Genomic DNA, 19142 nt, shown 5'->3' on the forward strand with positions numbered 1-19142 from the left:
TGGACACACCCGAATACCCCTTGTACCACTGGCTGGATGTGGCATTATATTTTTTATTCAGGTTATTCATTTGGATTTCACGTTTAAATGCTTAAGCTGGTAAATTTAATGTGTTCCCAATGAGTGATGGATACATTTTGTTTTCAGGCTTGTGTTAGCTTGTTGAGACAACTTCATACTAGAGATGCTAGAAGACCTTTTTGTCCTGAAGGCCATTGGATATCAAAACAAGTTGCTATTCTTCAAACAGAAGGTGTATCCAAAGGACCGTCTGGCTCTTTACACGGATCTGCTGTTATTACGCCCATGGCGTCATCGGATATTACTCTAAGGCGAAGAGGTCGTCCTTACAGACCCTTTCAAGGTCTAAGGGCATTGACTCAGGAGGAGATGGGTAAGGTTTAGTGATTTTCATATTTAAAATGGTGCTATCAAAGTGCTTACATTCCTCAATGAGAAGAAATGCTTTTTTTAGCATCTACGAATAAAGATGAATCTGAAAATCAAAATACACAGTGACAATTTATGACCTGGGAATGAGAATTCTATTTTTATTTCTGGAAATGTACAATTGCCTCAAAATTCGCATCAACTTCAATAAAAAAACTGAAGTTTATTTGACATTTTAAATAGAATTCAACTCAAGAGGATTTTGAATTGGTTGAAAAAATGGCATCAGTTAACATAATCCTTAATTATTTTCCATCGGCTTCAAATGTGCAAATGCATATTCTTATGCATGTTATCTCAAAATTATATGTATTTAATCAATAAAAGTGTTTAGCTTTATCTTTAAGCCAAAGGTTGAGATTACGGACATGACCTAATTTGAGGAAAAAAATGCTTTTAATGATTGTCCATACGGCATCATATTTAACATATGAAACCAGTATAAATCATATACAGTTTATGTTTGAATCTCCTAACCATTTCATTTCCAAAACGACAGAATTTGACCAAATAATTGAATTTCTATCCTGTCATGAGTGTAAATTGGAGTTTCACCTTCGAAATCTCAGAAATTATATCACTTGTTTTGAAAATGGAAAATGGGTGTCTGGTTATTTCTCAAACCCATACTCATTTGTAACTATGTATTAACAATGGACCAAAATCTTGATGAATTCATTCATCCATGAATGGGTTTGGCCTCTAATTTTGTTTAGTGACACTTTTGACACTCAGTGTAAGAAAAGGAATTTTTGCTTCCAAGTGATTTTTCATTTATATAATATTTATTGTTTTCCCCTTTTCTTATGTATGTCTCTGTTACCTCAGAGGAGGGACCACCATTGTCTACACGAGAAATACGCACTGCTACCATTTTACGAGAGGTGCCCTTTGTGGTGGCATTTCAGGAGCGTGTGCTAGCTTTCCAAGGACTTGTTCTCAGGGACAAGATGGAGAGACAGGGTGAAGCTACCTACTTCCTGCAGGGACCATCCATTCATATAACTATTAGACGTGCCTACCTCTACGAGGATGCTTATGAAAAGCTTTCCCCTGAAAATGGTGAGTGTTGTTGGATGTGAGCATAATTAGTTTCCTTCGCTCATGTCATCGCATTTCCCACCTTAAGCTCTTGCTGTTTTTTTACTTATGTATTATTCATGACTTTTCTCTTTGCTTAAAATTTCTCATGAAATTATGGGAAAGGAAGATATTAGCAGAAAAATTTACCAACTTGCATGAAGGGCCGATGAATATTTTGGGTAGAGTCTAGTATTATTTTGCTATATGCATGCTTGAATTTAGCCTACTAAATTTTTTGCTCTGCGAAGCTGGCCTTGTTACCGTTGGTGTGTAATGGATTTAACAGGTTGAAATGGAGGGTAGTTCACTTTTCCACAAAACATAATTGGTACACACTACAACTGGATTGGCTGTTGTTATTGTGTTAAAGTACAACTACCTTTCATTTCAATACGTCAAACTTCCACTAAATTATGCCCTAATCGGTTGTATATATTTGGATTAAACAAGCTTCTTATGCAATGATGTGTATATGTTCTCATTTGCTTCAGAGGATAGTTAGAGTAATAAAATATTTTTATGAGCCTGATGAGTTTTGGTGCCTCATGTTCCCATAATTCTGGAAGTTATGCAACCCGAATTGCTATTTTAGATAGTGACTTGATGATGATGATGACAACCTTCTTTGCGTTGCAGATTGAGCCTTTTTTGATCTTTGGCCAACTTTCGTGTTTTCAGAACCGGACTTGAGGCTGAAGATGAGGGTGCAGCTGGTGAATGCAGTTGGCATGAGTGAGGCCGGAGTGGATGGTGGTGGCGTATTCAGGGAGTTCCTCTCCGAGCTCATCAAAACCACCTTTGATCCTAACAGAGGCTTCTTCAGGCTAACACGTGATAATACACTGTTCCCATCTCCTGGAGCTCCACTCATCTTTGGCCAGGATTTTCCACGCCATTATTATTTTGCTGGAAGAATCCTTGGAAAAGTAAGCCAGCCTTGGAAAGACTTTTCCCATATCTTACTTTTATTTTAAGTGTAGGCTTGTACTATAAACTGGACTGTCATGCACCCTGTAAATGTAACAGGGTTCCCACTCAACCGTGAAAACCTTAAAACTGTGAATTTTGCCATGAAGCCTTAAAAATATCTCAATATTGATAATAATACCACAATTGACTGATCAAATTCGATATGTTAATCATGTTTCATGGTCAGGCACGCACAGACTCTTTGTCTACGCATTTCTCTACACACGAATATTCGAAGTGTAGTAATTGGTCCGTAATATATGACGACACATTGACCGATATTTTCCATTTTAATGGAAGAAGTCTGCTATTTTGTCTAAGCGTTTCAATTTCAGTGATAGCTTGGGATGGTGTATTCGAAAAATGACGAATGAAATAACTTGCATTTCTAATGGACCTAGAACGAACCATTAATGAAAATTATCTGATTTGTAGCTCGTGTTCGGTTCCCACACAAAATTAGGGTACATGCCATATGCTTCGAAATATGAGTTTGCCATTGGAATTTTACTTAAGGAAACATTTCTACGGCAAATATGCTTTCAATTTATGACAATGGCTCTCAATAGACTACGCTCACCTCTAGTTTTAAGGTTTTCGCAGCGATTAGATGCACTATTATAATTCATTTTCGGGAATACGTCTGCGTGCTATTAATATTTAACTCAACGTTTCGTTCCACTTACTGGGAACGTCGTCAGGAGAATGAAAATATAAACACCTATCATACCGTTGGAAAAACTGGTCCATTGTTGTTAAGGTATTTAAAAAAGTAAATAAAAATAAAAATAAAATAAAAGCCAACTTCTTTAAAACATCTAATATAAAAAAAGGAAGATGAAAGGTGGAATATTGTAATTAAATTTTCGAAATGTATCTCTTCCACACATGGCTTAAATTATATCCATCATCCCTGTTAAAATTCATTGGTCTTTTAGAAATTTCTATCGCCTCTCTAATAAGCCGTGGATAATATGCAGATTTTCTTGCAATGGCTTTGGCCTCATCCAGGAGGATCTTGTGTCCTGGCCCCGACATAAAATGATCGGCGACAGCTGAAGTTTCCCATTGCCTTGCCTTCAGCGCCCTTTCATGCTCTTTCATCCTTGTCACTATCTTCCGTTTGGTCTGTCCGATGTAACTAGACCCACATGAACACGGAATCTCATATATGCCTTCCATTTGTAATGGGGGAACAGCATCAATGACGGATGGAAGTAGGTCTCTGATCTTCCTCAACGTGCCAAACCTGGTTTCAACGTTGGCTTTTCCAAGGATGCGAGCAATCCGGTCCGTTGTTCCTGATACGTAAGGCAGAACTGCAAAAGCACTTGGTTTTGTTTTCTCCATCAGGGCCTTGACTTCCCTTAAAGCTCTCCTAATGAATGAATTAGCATATCCGTTTCCTTTTAAAATAGAAATAAGATGTTCCATTTCACTTTCTACGCTATCTTCATCAGAAACGGCAAGGGCTCTATGTCTTAAGGTCTTGATAGCGCAGGACTTCTGACGCGGGTGATGGTGTGATGCCGCGTTTAAGTACCTATCTGTGTGGGTCTTCTTCCTAAAGACCGAATGTCCCAAGCTTCCGTCTTGCCTTTTCCTTACTAGAACATCAAGAAACGGTAAGGAGCCATCTTCTTTGATTTCTTTGGTGAACTTGATGTTATCATGAATATTATTCAGGTGTTCATGGAAATATTCAAGAGCCTCTTTCCCGTGTGGCCAAATAACAAAAGTGTCATCAACGTATCGGAGCCAGCATACCGGTTGATATTCACTTGATGAAAGAGCATCGGCTTCAAACTTCTCCATGAAGAGGTTAGCTATGACCGGAGAGAGAGGGGATCCCATAGCAGCTCCCTCTACTTGGGAATATATTTCTCCGTCGTAGCGAAGATAGCTGTTTTTGAGGCATAATTCTGCGAGATCGGGTACATAATTAGGGAGCCCTTTCTGAGTTAGTTCCCTTAAAATCAGAACTGAATCATTAACCGGAACTTTAGTAAAAAGACTCACAACGTCAAAACTGACCAGAATATCATTCTCTGATGTTCTTAAATCCTTTAGTAGCTCGACGAAATGGCTTGAGTTTTTAACGTAGGATTCGGTACTCCCAATAAAGGACTGAATGTCTCTAGATATATAGCGGGCCAAATTATACGTCGGTGAGTCGATAGTGTTCACAATCGGTCGCAGAGGTATTCCTGCTTTATGTATTTTGGGAAGTCCATACAGTCGTGGAGTTTTAGAGGCATGAGGAATAACTTTCCAATGATCTTCTTTTGGAATGGAGGATAGCTTGATTTCTTTCTTCACTCGATTTTCTAAGGCAGCTGTCGGGTCCTTGTTAAGTTTAACATACGTCTTATCATCCAAGAGAGAACGGATTTTAAGATCATATTCATGCTTATACATTATAACTGTTGAATTTCCTTTGTCGGCTGGTAATACGAGACAATTCTTTTGTACCTTGAGTTCTTTGATGGCTTTTCTCTCAGAAATAGACAGGTTAGGAGAAGGCAGCTTACTTTTTCTTAGGGTTTGCACAACTTCATGGCGAATATCCTCAGCTAGTCCAAATGGATGTACGCGAATAGCAGATTCTACTCCAGTTATTATTTCTTCTACCGGCAATGTTTTTGGTGTAACAGCAAAGTTAAGTCCTCTGGATAACACTGAGATGGTATCATTGCTAAACACTTCAGCAGTAAGGTTGTGTACCGCCAAAGGAAGGGAACACTTCTGCACCGGCTTCTTCTTCTGAAGAAATTCAAATTTTTTCTTCTGTTTGACTTGCGTATTATAGAAAACATTTGAAGCCGAAAAAGTAGTGATACGATCTATTAAATTCCAATCATCTAAAGAAAGAACACTTGATAATTCCAAATGAAGCTCATACAATTCCTGTGAGTTATTCAAGAGAGAAAAACGCGTGAAACGAACCCGTTCTCTTAGCAGAGCTCGGCCAGCATTCTTCAATATATTCTTGGCTTTACTTGTTTGAATATGATGCTTTATCTTCACACAACCAGGAAGAGTATCCGAGTCTCGGCATCGTTGTAGGAAGGCGAGAGAAGTCAGAAGGGTGGCTTTCTTCTTCCTAAGGTTTTCCAACTTTCTTATTTTCTTGAAAATATCCTCCCCGTAGAGGTTCCAAATTTTAGTTTTAAGGTTTTCGCAGCGATTAGATGCACTATTATAATTCATTTTCGGGAATACGTCTGCGTGCTATTAATATTTAACTCAACGTTTCGTTCCACTTACTGGGAACGTCGTCAGGAGAATGAAAATATAAACACCTATCATACCGTTGGAAAAACTGGTCCATTGTTGTTAAGGTATTTAAAAAAGTAAATAAAAATAAAATAAAAGCCAACTTCTTTAAAACATCTAATATAAAAAAAGGAAGATGAAAGGTGGAATATTGTAATTAAATTTTCGAAATGTATCTCTTCCACACATGGCTTAAATTATATCCATCATCCCTGTTAAAATTCATTGGTCTTTTAGAAATTTCTATCGCCTCTCTAATAAGGCGTGGATAATATGCAGATTTTCTTGCAATGGCTTTGGCCTCATCCAGGAGGATCTTGTGTCCTGGCCCCGACATAAAATGATCGGCGACAGCTGAAGTTTCCCATTGCCTTGCCTTCAGCGCCCTTTCATGCTCTTTCAGCCTTGTCACTATCTTCCGTTTGGTCTGTCCGATGTAACTAGACCCACATGAACACGGAATCTCATATATGCCTTCCATTTGTAATGGAGGAACAGCATCAATGACGGATGGAAGTAGGTGGAACGAAACGTTGAGTTAAATATTAATAGCACGCAGACGTATTCCCGAAAATGAATTATAATAGTGCATCTAATCGCTGCGAAAACCTTAAAACTAAAATTTGGAACCTCTACGGGGAGGATATTTTCAAGAAAATAAGAAAGTTGGAAAACCTTAGGAAGAAGAAAGCCACCCTTCTGACTTCTCTCGCCTTCCTACAACGATGCCGAGACTCGGATACTCTTCCTGGTTGTGTGAAGATAAAGCATCATATTCAAACAAGTAAAGCCAAGAATATATTGAAGAATGCTGGCCGAGCTCTGCTAAGAGAACGGGTTCGTTTCACGCGTTTTTCTCTCTTGAATAACTCACAGGAATTGTATGAGCTTCATTTGGAATTATCAAGTGTTCTTTCTTTAGATGATTGGAATTTAATAGATCGTATCACTACTTTTTCGGCTTCAAATGTTTTCTATAATACGCAAGTCAAACAGAAGAAAAAATTTGAATTTCTTCAGAAGAAGAAGCCGGTGCAGAAGTGTTCCCTTCCTTTGGCGGTACACAACCTTACTGCTGAAGTGTTTAGCAATGATACCATCTCAGTGTTATCCAGAGGACTTAACTTTGCTGTTACACCAAAAACATTGCCGGTAGAAGAAATAATAACTGGAGTAGAATCTGCTATTCGCGTACATCCATTTGGACTAGCTGAGGATATTCGCCATGAAGTTGTGCAAACCCTAAGAAAAAGTAAGCTGCCTTCTCCTAACCTGTCTATTTCTGAGAGAAAAGCCATCAAAGAACTCAAGGTACAAAAGAATTGTCTCGTATTACCAGCCGACAAAGGAAATTCAACAGTTATAATGTATAAGCATGAATATGATCTTAAAATCCGTTCTCTCTTGGATGATAAGACGTATGTTAAACTTAACAAGGACCCGACAGCTGCCTTAGAAAATCGAGTGAAGAAAGAAATCAAGCTATCCTCCATTCCAAAAGAAGATCATTGGAAAGTTATTCCTCATGCCTCTAAAACTCCACGACTGTATGGACTTCCCAAAATACATAAAGCAGGAATACCTCTGCGACCGATTGTGAACACTATCGACTCACCGACGTATAATTTGGCCCGCTATATATCTAGAGACATTCAGTCCTTTATTGGGAGTACCGAATCCTACGTTAAAAACTCAAGCCATTTCGTCGAGCTACTAAAGGATTTAAGAACATCAGAGAATGATATTCTGGTCAGTTTTGACGTTGTGAGTCTTTTTACTAAAGTTCCGGTTAATGATTCAGTTCTGATTTTAAGGGAACTAACTCAGAAAGGGCTCCCTAATTATGTACCCGATCTCGCAGAATTATGCCTCAAAAACAGCTATCTTCGCTACGACGGAGAAATATATTCCCAAGTAGAGGGAGCTGCTATGGGATCCCCTCTCTCTCCGGTCATAGCTAACCTCTTCATGGAGAAGTTTGAAGCCGATGCTCTTTCATCAAGTGAATATCAACCGGTATGCTGGCTCCGATACGTTGATGACACTTTTGTTATTTGGCCACACGGGAAAGAGGCTCTTGAATATTTCCATGAACACCTGAATAATATTCATGATAACATCAAGTTCACCAAAGAAATCAAAGAAGATGGCTCCTTACCGTTTCTTGATGTTCTAGTAAGGAAAAGGCAAGACGGAAGCTTGGGACATTCGGTCTTTAGGAAGAAGACCCACACAGATAGGTACTTAAACGCGGCATCACACCATCACCCGCGTCAGAAGTCCTGCGCTATCAAGACCTTAAGACATAGAGCCCTTGCCGTTTCTGATGAAGATAGCGTAGAAAGTGAAATGGAACATCTTATTTCTATTTTAAAAGGAAACGGATATGCTAATTCATTCATTAGGAGAGCTTTAAGGGAAGTCAAGGCCCTGATGGAGAAAACAAAACCAAGTGCTTTTGCAGTTCTGCCTTACGTATCAGGAACAACGGACCGGATTGCTCGCATCCTTGGAAAAGCCAACGTTGAAACCAGGTTTGGCACGTTGAGGAAGATCAGAGACCTACTTCCATCCGTCATTGATGCTGTTCCCCCATTACAAATGGAAGGCATATATGAGATTCCGTGTTCATGTGGGTCTAGTTACATCGGACAGACCAAACGGAAGATAGTGACAAGGATGAAAGAGCATGAAAGGGCGCTGAAGGCAAGGCAATGGGAAACTTCAGCTGTCGCCGATCATTTTATGTCGGGGCCAGGACACAAGATCCTCCTGGATGAGGCCAAAGCCATTGCAAGAAAATCTGCATATTATCCACGGCTTATTAGAGAGGCGATAGAAATTTCTAAAAGACCAATGAATTTTAACAGGGATGATGGATATAATTTAAGCCATGTGTGGAAGAGATACATTTCGAAAATTTAATTACAATATTCCACCTTTCATCTTCCTTTTTTTATATTAGATGTTTTAAAGAAGTTGGCTTTTATTTTATTTTTATTTTTATTTACTTTTTTAAATACCTTAACAACAATGGACCAGTTTTTCCAACGGTATGATAGGTGTTTATATTTTCATTCTCCTGACGACGTTCCCAGTAAGTGGAATGAAACGTTGAGTTAAATATTAATAGCACGCAGACGTATTCCCGAAAATGAATTATAATACGCTCACCTCGTTTGAATCTAAATAAATAATAAATAAGTGAATAATAAAGTAAAAGTGAAAATAACGTGTTTCAGTAGGTATTTATTTCGTCTTTATGTATTTAAAACCAAGTGCATTATACAGTGGAACCCCGATCTATCATTCCCGCATTCATTGTTAGCCATTCCTGGTCCCGAATAAAGTTCGGTAAAGGCAATGTAATTTTTTCCCGCATCCATCGTTCTCCGATGTATCGTTTTTCCTCATTGATCGTTTGAAGATCGCGGTCCCGTCGAATAATTTTCCCGCATCCATCGTTTGACGAAAATGAGACGAAGTGTATACAACGAGTTGTTTGTGGCTTATAACGACAGACACCCCCAGGAGATTGAATTACAATAGGGAGAAGCTGAGTGCCGTGGGATAGTTACATTAGCGCATACCCCAAGATCCGCTATCCCCCTCCACTCAGAACTCGCCTCCCCCCCTCTGAAGCTTTCCTCTTCTCCGAAATAAAGAAAAGGTCTCAGCTCGCGCAGGGATCATATTACGAAGACCTTAGCTTCGAAAAAAATATCAAGTTACACGAGAACAATAGAAACGTATTTCGCGCCCCCCTCTTTTCTCACCCACTGACCTTTTTCTGCCTAACTGCTTCAAAGTTCCCTGTTTCTGGAGGTCAACTGCTGCATGAATCACCTATTAGCCCAAAAGGTGTCTAACAACGAATTTTGGGAATCGACATAATACTTTAATTAGATTGAAATATTTGTAAAGTGCACGTAATTCAAAAAAGAATGAGACCAAACACGACATATTTCTAACGTTATTTAAGCATTTAAAACAAGAAAGTAGTTGGAAAAATACAATGATGATTTCTGGCAAAACTCGATATCCTCGTAGCAGAGCTTCTCGGTAGTTAATGTGGCATTTTTCTGAAAACAGGATATCAGGTTATCATTAGTTATAAATTTACGAGTTATACTATAAGTCTCAGTTGTAAGAGTTACTAAGGAAGGGATATCTTCTCAAGATATTTTGTTTCTCTCTACTAACAATCTGAATTCATCTACTCATCTGGCGCTACAATAATTAGAAAAGAATGTGTAAGTTGCCTTCTCTTTCGAACAAAAAATTTCATAGCGCAGTCATATGTTTATGCTTCACCCTCAGCAGTATGTTCTGTGTAAGACGTACGCGATAGCATCAGTTCTGAACTTCACCTCGCACGAGTGGTTCCGTACTTTCCAATGTGGGTTGACTTCAAACTAGGGAGTGTTTTTCATGAGGGTTTAATAAAGTAAGGTTTCATTTTTTTTAAATTTTATTTTTATCCGTCTTCGGACCATCGCCCTTCCGAAAATAAGTGAGTACTTTAAAAGATGCACTGAAAATAATTGAATATGAAGAAAAGCATCCGGGATAGAAGCACGTGAATATTGGAGAATGCCTCGGGCTGTCTGCTAGCACATGATGGTAGTGGGTAGAGCGAGCTACCAGTGAAAACAAGAAGTGGGATGAAGCCGAGGCTCAGGCGGGTGTGCCGCTGACGATTAACGCAACATTGTTCATGCTTTACACATTGCCTAAATTACATGAAACATATATTTATTAGACAGGAACATTACAAATAGTGGACAATTTTTGGCCTATATGATCCATCTCACAACCAAACACTGCGCCGGCGAAAGCGGTTGTTTTAGGCATAACATGCACATTGCTCTCGTGAATACGTGTACTGGAAATGGCGTTTCATGGATTTTTATATCAGAGAGAAATCCATAATAGCAGGGTAAATGCCGAGTGGAGAGCAAACATTTTTATTGAGGTGGCGTGTTCCTTTAGGATATTTGAAAGAGATATTATTCGAATCAACAATATGGCCTAAGTGTCTCGATAAAGTACTAGTATTCCTGTAATTGGCTAAAATCTTCTTTGAATCCTTAAACAAATATCATAGTTATGCACCAAAATCCGGCGTTTCCTGGGACATAGGGAACCTATCCAAACATTCCCGCATTGATCGTTTTCCCGTATTCATCGTTTTTTTCTCCCATCCCCCTGAAAAACGATAGATCGAGGGTCCACTGTAATTATATGAAATTGATTTATTGATTTATTACATTCTATAAACATTTTTAATAAATATTTTCCACGATCTCAGAAAGATTGGGTAAGGGAAATTTGGTTACTGTGCGGTAATAACGTGCGCTAAAAACTATCTCTCGGCGAGGAGATAAAAAAGGACTTCCGGTGTTCAGATGGAAGAAGGTCCTAAGGGCATTCGCATATTAAAGAAGGCCATGGTATTCGGAGTCCAGGCAAGAGCGCGGTTGGGTTGGGCCTTTAGTTGGCCCTGAATTTTCCAAACGTCATAACAGTTATCACTTTTCATTGCTGCATTTAAATTCACGGTGTATGTTGCGTGCATTGATTTTTAGTCAATATACAGCCGGAAATTGTCCTATTGTTGACTTATAAACGGACCATGAATTTGACATTGAGACCGTGAAAACCTGAAAAAACCGTGAATTTCATTATATAGGTAGAGTGGGAACCCTTTGTAAGTAAGTAATGATAGTTCAAGAGTATGCAATTGTAAATCATAATATTGTAATAATTTAAAATAAAGATTTAGGAGGGGTAAACTCAGTAAAAACCCCTCAAGAAAGGGAACGAACTACTTAGAATATTGGAATTGAGCTTCAATCTTCACCTTCGGATGTAGCGAGCACCTGATATAGCTACTGATTTCCTTGGGATTGTGAGTACTCGTTAAACCGAGCTTCTACTCCATTTTGTCATAAACTTACCCGTACCACCAAGGGAACTTTTGATGCCTTTTAACCTGTGACTTCAGGGGTGGCATGTGCCTTATCAGGTTAATAGCAAGGGCAGTTGGATTGGCAGGGAAGGCCCTCGCATAGGGTGGCCCTCATACATACATCTGGAACAATGTGGCTTCAATAATAATGGAATTACATTTTATGCTATGTTATACATATTTTATTGGCAGTGTAAGCATAGTTTTGATGGCTCAGTTTCTCATATTTCTGGTATTTACTCAGACCAATCTGTTATTTATGACAGTAACTTGGTAATAAAGACAAAATGTTTTGAATTACATAATTGAGTGTAATAATGTAAAGAAGAATATTTTTAATTTGCTGTTGTGATTCTGCACAGGGATTGAAAGTAAGAGTCAGTTGTGTATTGGTAGTAATATTTGTATTTGTAAATCTCATTTTCTTATGGTATTGTATTCTGTACTATATTGGGTTGTGAGAAATGTTGATTATTGTTTCGATTGCATGCATTTTTCTTTGAAATTTCAGGCTTTATATGAAAACCTTCTGGTTGAGCTTCCATTGGCTGATTTTTTCCTGTCAAAACTTGTTGGAAGGCATTCAGATGTTGATGTTCACCATTTAGCATCTTTGGACCCACTTATGCATAGGAATTTAATTTATCTAAAGAGTTATGATGGTGATATTGCTGACTTGAACTTAGATTTCACTGTCATTAATGAGGAGTTGGGAGAAACTAGGGTAAGTCAAGTAGTTTTTATCTTTAATACGGGCTAAATGGCTATATTCATATTTTTACTCGTTTTGATACCCATGTTGTGTTAGTTCATGTCACTTTAGTGGCTTGAGTGTAACCTATTTTTTCAAATTTGACCTCAGGTGGATGAGTTGAAGCCTGGCGGAGCCAATATTCCAGTGACTGCAGCCAACAGGATAGAGTACATTCATCTCATGGCTGACTATAAGTTGAACAGGCAAATCAGGTTGCAGTGTAATGCATTTAAACAGGTAAGACTTTGTGCACAGGTCCTTAATTGTGATAATATTGATCAGATGAGTGCAAAGTGCTTCTTAGTCACTGCAGAATCACTATTATATGAAGTGGAAAAGGTCCATATTTTCCAAGTTTGTGAATTAAAGTTTTATAAAAGGGAGTTTGTCTTACAAGGAGACATCGCAAGAGTAATGTTGATGATTTGAATGAAGATGTCATTTTCTGAAACTAGGTATTCAGGAAATGTAGAAAAAGTGTCATGGCTGTCTTCCTCATATGCCTGGCTTTGAGAGATAATCGTGAATAAATATTTCGTGAAGCATGCCTCCCCTAGAAGTACTCATCACCAACAACTGCTGTGGCTGAGTGTGTTTGGACAATCAGTCTATAACCCTAGCCATGGGTGACCTAGGTTTGAGTCCCAGTGGAAGCTGTTTATTTTTTGCCTTACAATTTAAGTTTCATTGTTACAACCCTACCCCATTCATTAAAGTCAGTTAAGGTAGTGTTTTTTTCTTTTTTATGTTATTTTTTGGATTGTCAATGTACCTCCTGAATGAGGATCTACGACGTGATTTCGAGGATTATATTTTCCCATTACAGGCTCACATTCCGTCCTACGCATTAGTTTGGATTTCGAAGGGCCATGAACACTTCCACAAATAAAAAACACTCAATTGTCTGGGTATAGCCAATAGTGTGTTTATTTGGTGATTAGAAAGAATTGAAATCATAAATATATGAAGGGGTTGGAGGAGCAATGGCTGGAGTGTAGATGAATTTTATGTGTACTTATGTGGGAATCGCCAAATCTAAATAAATAGGAATATCGATATACACCCATGTCTCGTATAGCGCAAGGGATGCGTTCCTTGGGGTCTTTGCGCTATACGAATTTGCATTATACGAGAGTGTTTTAACATTGGGAAGATAGGGATGCGTTCCTGGTAGCATAGGTCTTGGGTATTGAATTTCCTCTAAAACATATGTATTCCCATAAATAGCCTTTTAAAACATTATTTATATAAATGTTTATAGTTTAAAACATCTTTAAAGATAGTATGCACGTATTTGAAGACTTTTATTCACGTTAAAAAAAATTCTTACGAGCTTTTTGAAATTCCCTCCTGTCGTGCGGGTGGGCTAACATCTGCTATCTCAGGGGTTCGTAATGCATTGCCGGCAGTTGACGATTTTTCAAACCAGTCTAAAAACAACTATTGTGTCACCCAGGCCCTTTTGTCGCTCATCGAAATGACAGGCAAATGCTACTTTGAATGCCATTTCATAGCTAGCGGAGTTTATGAATGATAAATCATTTTAATTTGAAGTCCTCCGAGTCATTAGCAGCTACGTGAAACAGTCTTTGAATGCCTTGAAACCTGACCCAGGTTTTCCTTCCCTGAAAATGAATGAACGAGAATGCATTCTTTTCCAAAAGAATATCGTCTCGTCAACACTAAAAACTAGTTGAGGGGGAAAGGAGCCACTTTCAATCACAGCTTGGAGTTCATCAGAAAATGTTGTGGTGACTGCGCTATCAGCACTTGCAGATTCACCTGATATCGCCGCACTGAAAATACCTGCTTGCCGTTTAAATTCTGGAACCAACCGGAGCTTTCACTAAATGTCTCGGAGCGATTACCACTCTCGTCTTTTTGTACTGATTCACTATGAACTTTCCGTATGTGAAGACCGCTTGGTTGAAGTTGGTGCGGCTGAGGTCACTGATGTTTTAACTTCGTCTTTATTCAGAATAAGGCATCGTGCGTTTAAACTTCTGCGCAATATCGCTTTGACGTTCTCCATTTTCAAAGCAATTGACCTATATCAATTTCTCTTCTAGGTTTATGGTTTTTCTTGATAAATTCTTGATTTTTCTACCCGCATTCCTATTTTTTGCCATTTTCTCTTGGTTTTTACTCTGCATGGCTCTATCAAAATCACCTTCTACGGCTGAACTGTATTCTTGAGATGCAGAGGGCCTACGACTGCGGGGAGGGAACGAAGCTATTGTGTTTGAGACTCTATAGCGGACCCTTTTATGTGTTGATGCTATTCATACGCAACTCGGCCACCGCTCCATTTCTCCCCCGTGAATACCGATGACCTTGAAGGTTTTAGCGTAGACCCTCTACCTGGAAGTCAATCGCCCGATAACCTATGACGGCAAAAATTGCGTCTCAACCAGTATTGCTTAAAAAAACTCATTTCCACTAGCCCCACGCTTAATTTATGATCTAAATTAACTCATTCTGTTACGGAGACGAGATAAATTACTTCGGTAGGCCGACTATCTGGACCCAATGACGAGTAATGCTTTTGGCCATTGCACAGCAATAGATTTCGATTAATACATAAACAAATTAGAAGATTTGAAGCAAGCAATACTATTAATATGCGTAAAATGATGGCAATTTCGTGTGTACTTAGCGCAAGTTCACGTTTTATCACGAGAGCGTTTAAGATTTTCGATTAGGCTACACTGCGTTGCAATGTTTCCCTGAGGAACGAATTTGCGCTATATCGAAATTGCGCTAATCGAAATTGCGCTATATGAGACATGGGTGTATGGCCCTACAAGTTCCCCTTGCATAGTGATTGATGAATTATTTTCTTTATGCCTAATTTATCTGAATCTATATATGATTACCCAATTACTTAACTTATGTAGAAGATATCTTGAATTAGGAAGTAAAGGTGCTATAATTCTTCAAAAACTGGAATAATTTTTCTTGCAAGTAATTTTCTTAGTTATGTATATGATGCCTGGTGAGTGTTTTATTTTTTCAAGGTAAAGGTGAGAAACATCTCTCTTATTTTCTTCTACCTGATATCAATCTATGGTTTCCAAACCTAATGGTTTCCTCTAAGGTACAGTGCATCCTCGATAAAACGAGATCCCACGGTGCTCCAATAAACACTCGCTATAGCGAATTGTCGCTTGACCGAAGGTGGAGCAAATAATAGCCAATATTCCTGTTGCGAACAGTTATACAGGAACAGGAGTGGTGCGGCGACAGATAAATTATATCCAATAAACGTAAGCATAAATCCAGACGAAAGGCTATGTTTTTTTTATCACTAAATTTCCTTACTCAGACAACGACTAACTATTCAAACAATTTATAAGCGCCGCACTGAATAAAAATCATGTAAAGCATTGTTTTATCAATTATTATGCCAATGCAGAACCGACGAAGCCATTTTTCAATGCACTTAATTAGTGCATTTACGTAATCACTCTATTATTTTGGTATTTTCCACTGAAAATTCAAAAATTAACTTATAAAACTGTATCACGGTTATTTAATGCCTCAAATGTTTCCATTGGTGTATGTTTATTGTTCTTGTACATTAAGCGGTAGTTAAGTGAAATAACATACAGTGGAACCTCGTTAAAGCGAGTACGGGCTATAGCGACACCCCCGCTATTACGAGATATAGCCGATGCACCGTCAATTGACCCTATAATGAGCGTGTTAAAAAATTCGTTTTTACGAGACCCTTTCGGTGTTGGCTCTCGCCATAGCGAGGGTTTCACCGCCGGAAGACTTTCATCAATACTCCTTAACCTCTGTAATTGCTAGCGATCTGTTAGAAATGAAGTTAATGGAGTGCTCAGTATCAAATTTATGTGGTAAACTGTCGTTCGATAAATATAATGGTTGACGAAACAATGCTTTGCATGATTTTTATTCAGTGCGGCGCTTATAAATTGTTTGAATAGTTAGTCGTTATTTGAGTAAGGAAATTTAGTGATGCAAAAAAACATCGCCTTTTGTCTGGATTTATGCTTACGCTTATCGGATAGATGTTTATCTGTCGCCGCACCACTCCTGTTCCTGTATATCTGTTCGCAACAGGTATATTGGCTATTATTTGCTCCACCTCCGGTAAAGCGACAATTCGTTATAGCGAGTGTTTATTAGTGCACCGTGGGGTGTCGTTATATCGAGGTTTCACTGTATTGCATTTGTTTCTGCAGTCGAAAACGGTGGAAGGTTGTATAACGTTCCTGCCTTGGAAGACTTTTTCTATCATATTTATCAATATTTTCACCAAAATGAACTGCTTATTTATCGAACGACAGTTTACTACATGAATTTGAGACTGAGCACTCCATGTTAACTTCATTTCTAACAGATCGCAAGAAATTACAGAGATAAGGGACTCTTGGTGAAGGTTTTCCGGCGATCTATCCGGCGAAACTCTCGCTATGGCGAGTGCCAACACCAAAAGGGCCTCGTAAAAACGAATTTTTTTACATACTTATCATAGGGTCAATTGACGGTGCATCTCTCGTAATGGTGGGGGTCTCGCAATAGCCCTTACTCGCTTTAACGAGGTTCCACTGTTATATGCTGTATTTCCCTAATTGCTGTAATTTTTTTTTTTAAGGGTCTGGCCAATGTGATCCCTCTGGAATGGCTGCAAATGTTTGACACTAGAGAACTGCAGGTATTGATTTCTGGTGCTCCTATTCCTGTGGATGTTGAAGACCTGAAAAGAAATACTGCATATGCTGGTGGCTACTCACCTGAGCATCCAACTATTCGTGCATTCTGGACGGTTGTTGAACATTTTGATGACCTGCAGCGACGTTTACTGCTCAAGTTTGTTACGAGTTGTTCCAGACCTCCCCTTCTTGGGTTTAAGGTTTGTGACTTTTACTTGTTCAGCTTTTAGAAGATGCTCTCTACTAAATGTGCTACTTTTAACCCTTCAAAATGAGAACATATTTCCTTTAGAGCACATATTTTTTCCTTAAAATTCCATTTAATTATTCACAATTTAGCAAGCCAGAAAAATATGGGGTTTATAGTTATCCTTGATCAAATGAAGGCACAAGGATACCCTGTAATACAAAAGGAATGCAATGATAATAGGTCTATATCAAAAATCTAGCCTATCTTTTTCTAAATCTGCCGATGCATTTACAACTTGTAGTTGTAGTTGCATTTACAAGTTCTGCAGAGATTATGTAAAAATGGCTGAAACCCTCAAATTGAAAGAATGCATAAGAATTTGATGTTAATAAAATGGAACCAACCTCCTGGTCTTTTCTAAAGTCATTTTATCACATCCAATCCATAAACATATAAGGGTATGCAATCAAATGTTCAGGTAATTTTAATTTCTCCTGGTGAATACTATTGATGACGATTGATATTCTTCTCGGGTTCTCAGCCAGGTTAATTCTTTCGTATAAGCTGACGTTTCAGTGAAATTGGACTTTCAAAGAATAAGACAGCCTTGAAGATGGGAGACAAGTCGTCTCTCGAAACATCGGCTTATACCCAACAATAGGGTGGTTTCCTATTATTTTTTTTTACCTAAATGGAAAGATTATTGCTCCTGGAGTACCCATTTCATGCTTTAAGATTTTTAAATGACGATATCAATTTTTTGTAATTAAATGAAAAGTGAAAATTTTCAAGCACGCGAAAATGCGACGACTAAGTATGAATGCTGGGAAAAGCCTGTGTGACGTCATTCTGGTTCCCGTTGTCGCCGTGTGAGGTGACCTTGGGGCGAGAATATGTGCGCTGCAGGCTGCTAGCAGGTAGCACTCCGCTTAACCTTTTCCCTACTACATATACACGTATATATACGTATATACACATGTGGACATTTCCTGAGCCGGGAGACGACGGCCGTATATTTACGTGTGAGATTTTCCTGGCCAGGAGAATGAAAGCCGTATGTATACGTTGTCTAGCTCCCCCCTTTTAGGAAGGTCACGGGTTTACGTCGTCTTTGTCTCGGGACCCAACCCTGCGGGGTTTAGGATTTACCCTCGGAATCCAGGAGCAGGTACCTGGACCCCTCGTCTTTTATAACCCCTCTTAGTGGTAAGGAACAGCAGTCTTACAATTGTTTATCTAGTCAGTTTTCGAAGTAAATATTTTTTCATTTCTCATAAAAAATAAACTAAGAATTGAATTATTTGTCTTTTGAGCAGTGTTTACAATTTTTAAATGAAATTCTATGATAAATATTAACTTATATCTCGACTTATGTATATACATCAACATGGAAATTGTTGCTGCATTAAATGCGTTAATATAGACCTTAGAACGTCCTTTAAAATTTGACAATGCTCAGAAAAAAATGAGGAATTCAATTCAAAGTCTGCAATTTACGTGCAAGCAACAATTATCCATTTGCTAAATACATATAAGCAATATGTATACAAGTTGACCGCGAACCAATGCCGCAGGTATGGTCGTAAACCCGGAAAGGAGGGAGCACAACTACTCTCGGAGTCTGAGATAATGCGGAGTCCCAGCGGTGAGGGGTCGAAAAAGGTTCAGCGAGACCCTTCTTAACGAATGTCCTCCAAAAATGCTCCATACCACGAGAAAGAAGAGTCTCTTGGGGCTCAGTACAGCAGTCATGCTAAGACGAAAACT

The 19142-nt window shown here is 38.6% G+C and overlaps 1 protein-coding gene across 1 annotated transcript in view; it reads left to right on the forward strand.

The window, feature by feature from the left end:
- Positions 1 to 19142, forward strand: part of LOC124157051 (ubiquitin-protein ligase E3C) — a 47349-nt gene that overhangs the window by 21421 nt on the left and 6786 nt on the right. Inside the window, exons 12-17 of the mRNA XM_046531527.1 lie at positions 148 to 394; positions 1279 to 1512; positions 2212 to 2459; positions 12261 to 12473; positions 12612 to 12740; positions 17128 to 17385. Coding sequence (XP_046387483.1) covers positions 148 to 394; positions 1279 to 1512; positions 2212 to 2459; positions 12261 to 12473; positions 12612 to 12740; positions 17128 to 17385 — 1329 coding nt within the window. The remainder of the gene's footprint in view (positions 1 to 147; positions 395 to 1278; positions 1513 to 2211; positions 2460 to 12260; positions 12474 to 12611; positions 12741 to 17127; positions 17386 to 19142) is intronic.

The sequence above is a fragment of the Ischnura elegans genome, chromosome 4 (genome assembly GCF_921293095.1).
Source record: "Ischnura elegans chromosome 4, ioIscEleg1.1, whole genome shotgun sequence".
Lineage (NCBI taxonomy): Eukaryota > Metazoa > Arthropoda > Insecta > Odonata > Coenagrionidae > Ischnura > Ischnura elegans.